A 6,450-nucleotide genomic window follows, 5' to 3' on the forward strand; every position below is an offset into this window, starting at 1 on the left:
AAAGAAAGAATGTGAAAGACCATTAAAAGGGTGGTAGCAGTCACATTGTGAACTCTTAGGTAGCCACTGAAATAAATACATCAATTAATCAAACAAACAATCATCTCTCTTTTTTTTAAAGAATGACTTTCCTATATAGATTTCAGAGAGGAAGGGAGAGGGGAGAGAGATAGAAACATCAATGATGAGAGAGAATCATTGATTGGCTGCCTCCTGAATGGCCCCTACTGGGGATCAAGCCCACAACATGGGCATTTGCCCTTGACCAGAATCAAACCTGGGACCCTCAATCCACAGACCATGCTCTATTCACTAAGCAACCTGGCTAGGGCCAAACAACAGTCTCTTGAGCAGCAGTTGCTCTCTGGGTACTGTTGGGAGAACAGCCTGTAGGAGGTGTGGACTAGATGCTTAAAGATCAGGGTAGAAGTGACAGTACTTGTCCAAGTGGGAGATAATGGGGCTGGTCCAGAGTGAGGGACACGGAAGAGGAGAAAAGGGGGTGGATTCTGGATGGATTTTGAAAGTAGAGTGCTCAGAGTTGGCTGATATGGGGGACAGAGACAGAGACATGGATGATTCCAGTATTTTGTCCTGAGCATCTGAGCCATTAGGAAGGACACTGAGGCCCAGAGAGGGAGGGGTCCAGGGTGCACATGGGTTCACAGTGGCCTCATCCCCAGCCAAGGCATGGTCCTGATGTGAGAGCTCTGGTGATGTGGGTATCATGAGGGGCAGAGCCTGCTCAAACACAGGTACCTCGTCCTGAGGCCTTTTAAGTCCACATCCCAGTACGCCCCCTCTGGCTCTATTTTCTTCCTTTCTGTCTTGTTTCCTGAATTCTGCTTCCTGGAGACTCAGACCATATGCTTTTGATTCCTTTCTCCTGAACTCATATGACATGAGCATCCCAAAAGCCTTATGTGGAAAAATGTAGAAGAAGGGGGGAGGAATGTGTCTCTGCCCCCGCCCCGTGGATAGGTAGAGCTGTGTCAAGAAGCCCAGCAGCATTGCCATGGCATCCAGTAGAAGAGTGGCATCCTCCCAGTCCAGGCCTGGAATGTGGTCCTCATCCTCCTCCCTCATTCCATGGCATCCACAATTCTACTTTCTGTCTATGAGTTCAACTCCTCTTAGGACCTCATAAAAGTGGAGTCATATAGTATTTGTCCTTTTATGACTGGTTAATTTCACTCAGCATAATGTATTTAAGAGTCATTCATGTTGTAGCATGTGTGAGAACTTCCTTCCTTTTATTAAAAAAATTAAGTGGTAAAAACACATAATAAAATTTTCCATTGTAACCATTTTCAGTGTGCAGTTCCGTAGTGTTAAGTACATTCACATTGTTGTGCAAATATCCCCAAAACCTTTTTTCATATTCGAAAAAATTGAAACTCTACACCCACTAACACTAACTTCTGAATCCCTCTCCTCCCACACCTGTCAAAAACCATTCTATTTTCTGTTCCTATGAATTTGACAACTTTTTTTTTGTAAATATATTTTTATGGATTTCAGAGAAGAAGGGAGAGGAAAAAGAGAGAGAGAAACATCAATGATGAGAGAGAATCATAGATTCGCTGCCTCCTGAGCACACCCCACTGAGGATTTAGCCCACAGTCTGGGTATGTGCCTTGATCAGAAATTGAACCATGATCTCCTGGTTCATAGATCGATCCTCAACCACTGAGACACATGTGCCTGGCTGAATCTGACTACTTTAGATAGGTCATATAAGTAAAACCATGCAGTAGTTGTCTTTTCTGACTGGCATCTCTCACTGAGCATAAGGTCAGCAACTCTCTCTCTCCTCTTTCAAATACCTATTTCTCTGTTGTATGTGCAATTCAAATGTCATCTCCTTCTGTCAGGACCTTGACATCCCACAAATACAAGTATCAGATTGGAAATCGTTATGAATATGTTAAGAGCAGTTCAATAAGAAGAAAAGCAATCTATAGAAGGGTACCAAAAAAGATGGCTATCAAAAAAAGAACAGCTCTCTAGCTCTGTTAATCAATGAGTTAAGTCCCTGGACTCGAGATACCTGGAAGGGAAATGTTCTAATTCTTTTTTTTTCTTTATTGATTAAGGTATTACATATGTGTCCTTATCTCCCCATCGCCCCCCACCTTCCCACTCATGCCCTCACCCCCCTAATGTTTGTGTCCATTGGTTAGGCTTATATGCATGCATACAAGTCCTTTGGTTGATCTATCCCCCTTACTCCCACCCTCCCCTACCTTCCCTCTGAGGTCTAGTTCTTTTCAGCCAAGAAATGGTAAGTGGGCGACAAGTGGCAGAGTGGGGATATTTATTTGGAGGGGCTTGACCTCTAGTGAAGGATTTCCACATCTGCTCATTAAATATGTATTTACTCACACTTTGTCCTCTAAGATCACTCAGCTGTTGAGGGCTGATGTAGAAATAAAACTTTGCTGAATTAAAAGTTATACAAATGGTAGACTCTATGCAGAGATGGCCCCAATTCTTTATCTGCTTTCACGTCTTTGGCAATGTGACTGTGAGTTCCAGAGGAGTAGTCTTTATCTCCACCTTTGAATCAGGGCTGGACTTAGGATGTTTTACTTGTTTTGGCCAATAAAGTATGATGGAAGGGACAGTGCGCTTTACCAGGCCTTTGTGCATTTCCACTGCTCTCACTCAGACCCTGGCTCAGCCATGTGAACACACCCAGGGGGGCCTTCCAGAGAAGGAGAGGACATGCAGACAGAGCTCATTTATTCCAGCCAAGCCTCCCTAGGTCAGTCACCATAGCTGAGCCCCTAATACATTAGAAAGGTCAGCAGAGACACCCCAGCTGACCCACAGCTGACGGCAGACTCATGAGGAGACCAGCAGAAATCAGAACACCACCGCACTACACAAACCCATTGTAAAATAAAGGAATAATAAACCATTTGCTTTTAGGATGGCTTGTTATATAGCAATAGTGAATTGATAGTATAATAAAGCAAAAAGAACTGAGGTAAATTATAATAATCTGCTACTTCTTACTTTTGGCATTTGTGCTGATATTTGAGGACAGCACTCACAATCATACTGTAATTCCAATGCATTTTAGATAACTCTATGAAAGTGACTCCATTGAGGTTCCCTTCCAGGCAGTCAAGACAGGATGGAAGGACATGCACGTTTGGGCAAGAAAATCTGCACATAACTGGGCAGGATTCATCCTTTGATCATAAAGATTGAGGATATTGCCCTCGTCTGTTTGGCTCATTATATAGAGCATCGGCCTGGGGACTGAAGGGTCCCAGGTTAGATTCCAGTAAAGGAATGCCCATGTTTCAGGCTCAATCCCCATTAGGGGAGTGCAGAAGGCAGCCAATTAATGATTCTCTCTCATTATTGATGTTTCTATCTCTCTCTTCCTCTCCCTTTCTCTCTGAAATAAGTATATATATATATATATATATATATATATATATATATATATATATATTTAAAGATTGAAGATGTTCCTGAGTGTAAAGATACTTATTGTGTGATAGTGAGATTGTTCACTTACATTCCCTCTGGTGGATTTGAAAAAAATTAGAAAAGGGAAGATAGTGAATTTAGAACACTAGAAAGAGTCACATTAGTAGGGAGCACATTTAAAGCTTTCAAGGAGCCCTGGCCTGTATGGCTCAGTTGGTTGAGCATCGTCCCATGCACAGAAAGGTTGCTGGTTCTATTCCCAGTCAGGGCACATTTCCAGATTTTGTATTGGATCCCCAATTTTAATGTGTATGGGAGACAACTGATCAATATTTCTCTCTCATATGGATGTTTCTCTCACTCCCTTGCTCACTTTCAAAAAATTATATAAAAAGAAAGTTTTATAGCAAAAACAATGAGATAGTTCAGAAAAAAATCATAAAATATTCTACTTAATCTTTCACTCCAATGAATAAAGCCCCTTACACATGGACAGTATATTCCACACTTTATTAAGTACACAAATGCCATGAAAACAGTTTTGTATAGTAAAATATTGTACGGCTATTATTGCTTCATAACATTTAAGGTCATCTCTGACTCTAACCATATAAGAGTGTATTTCATTGTAGACTCTTCTTGGAAACATGTGTCTGATAGTCAATTTCTGCCAGGGGCTATGGTAGGCATGTGGACACACAGATGAATAATAGAATGAAAAGATAAAACCAGGAGATCAGCTATAAATCATACTAGCATGTTAAAGTCTACATTATCAAGAAGAGCAGTAAAGGTAGTGCTATAGAAAATAATGATGAACAAATAAGTGAAAACTGTGGTCTCAGATTTTCCTCAACAATAAAATTATACAAATGACCATAGCATCCAAGTATAATTTTGTCCATAAAGGTAGTATAACTCATGAAAATTCTTTCAGTAAAACAATAGAAAAATTACTTGGAATTAAATATGGCATAAGATAATAAACAACACTAAAGTAATTCATGTTAACCTATGAGATAACTGAGAATTTAAAATTACATCTAGTCCAAAGATTGGCTTTATTTGTGTCAGAACTTCTGGCTCTGAGGATTTGCACTCTGCATTCCTGGGCAATTCTTCAGCCTAGTACAGCTGGCCCCCCGGTACAGCTTACCTGCCAAGGAATCTTTCCAGGGCCCCTTTTATATCCTTGTTCCTCAGACTGTAGATGAAGGGGTTCAGCATGGGTGTGACTACGGTGTACATCACTGAAGCTGTTGCACTTGAGAGTGAGCTCTGGGAAGCAGCAGAGCTGAGGTAAACACCTAGGACTGTACCATAAAATAAGGAGACAACTGAGAGGTGAGATGCACAGGTAGAAAATGCTTTATACTTCCCCTGAGCTGAAGGGATTCCATGTATGGAGGAAATGATCTTAGAGTAAGAGTAAAGGATCCCAGCAAGGGGACCAACACATAGCAGCACAGCTGAAGAATACATTAGAATATTGTTAAGAAAGTTGTCAGAACAGGCAAGTTGGAGCACCTGATTGAGTTCACAGAAAAAGTGGGGGATTTCCAAGTCTGAGCAGAAGGACAGCCTCAACACCATTAAGCTATGTAGCAAGGAAACCATGGCACTCAGGATCCAGGACAGCAGAACCAGCAGTCCACAGAGCCGGGGGTTCATGATGACTGTGTAGTACAGTGGGTGACAGATGGCCACAAACCGGTCATAGGCCATCATGGACAGGATAAAGTTGTCCAACACTGCAAAGAGTATGAAAAAATACATCTGGGTGATGCAGCCTTCATAGGTGATGACTTTGCTCTGTGTCTGGATGTTCCACAGCATCTTTGGGACGGTGGTGGAGGTGAAACAGATGTCTACCAAGGACAGGTTGGAGAGGAAGAAGTACATGGGTGTGTGGAGGTGGGAATCTGAGCTGACAGCCAGGATGATGAGCAGGTTTCCAAACACAGTGACCAGGTACATGGAGAGAAAAAGCCCAAATATGAGGGGCTGTAGTTCCAGTGCCTGTGAAAGTCCCAGAAGAAGGAATTCTGAAATTTGCGTATCATTGCCTGGTTCCATGTGTCAGAGGTGACTATCAGAAAATAGAAGAAATGAATAACTAAATGTCACGTTAGCAAACATTTGTACCTGAGAATAAATGACACATTTATGTTTTAGAATCAGGAAAATTATTTCCATTTTTGCTGTGATTTGGTCCTCATTATGGTAACTCCATTGTCATTTGTCATTAGAATTTCCATTTCCATCAACCTATTCTTCAAACATAATGTATATTGCTGTTTTACTGCGGATATCTTTCATGCATTTGTGGAATATATATTGACTATAGACCATGTTCTGGGCACTGTTCAAAGTATGGGATGCTGAAAAATAGTCTCTATAAACAAATTATGGATAAATAATATTATCAATTAAAAATAATAAAACAGATCCAATGGTGCAGCTGCAAAAACAAAAAGTAAATCACATTCAATGGAGAAAGTGGATACAGGGTGCTCTCTTTTATAGTGTTTAGCCAGGACAGACCAACAGAGGACACTTAACAGATACCTCATGGAAGACTAAGTGGGCGACTGAGATGGAAGTGTTTGCCAGGCAGAAGGTGCAGCCAGTGCAAAGGCCCTGAGGATGGAGATTGTTTAGAAAATCAAGGCTCAAAATGAGCCAAAGTGTCAAGGGGAATGAGCATGGTAGAGAAGAATCAGAGATGATGTCAGAGGATATTAAGAAACAAGGTGGCCTGCGTTTTCCTCCTATAACTTCAAGTCATGGAGGGTGCCTTGTGAACACTATGTAAATGTTTCACTTTATTAATCTGCATCTTGTGAATTGAAAAGGATCTCCTCCTTAGTATCTCCTCCAGGTAATAGAGTCACCTTGGAATATATCAGTCCAGGCACCCCTGCTCTGAGGACTGCTCTCAGTTTACAAGGTATACACACACACACACACACACACACACACACACACACACACACAATGCAG

General features: G+C 41.5%; 1 protein-coding gene across 1 annotated transcript in view; it reads right to left on the bottom strand.

Moving 5' to 3' along the window:
- LOC307100541 (olfactory receptor 7C2-like) overlaps positions 1-5,523 on the bottom strand; it is a gene marked incomplete at both ends in the record, with an annotated part of 28,017 nt that extends 22,494 nt beyond the window's left edge. Inside the window, one exon of the mRNA XM_079773008.1 lies at positions 4,604-5,523. Within this exon, the coding sequence (XP_079629134.1) occupies positions 4,604-5,523 (920 nt within the window). The remainder of the gene's footprint in view (positions 1-4,603) is intronic.
- Positions 5,524-6,450: the final 927 nt, after the last annotated feature.

The sequence above is a fragment of the Cnephaeus nilssonii genome (assembly GCF_951640355.1).
Source record: "Cnephaeus nilssonii genome assembly, chromosome: 5".
NCBI classification, from domain to species: domain Eukaryota; kingdom Metazoa; phylum Chordata; class Mammalia; order Chiroptera; family Vespertilionidae; genus Cnephaeus; species Cnephaeus nilssonii.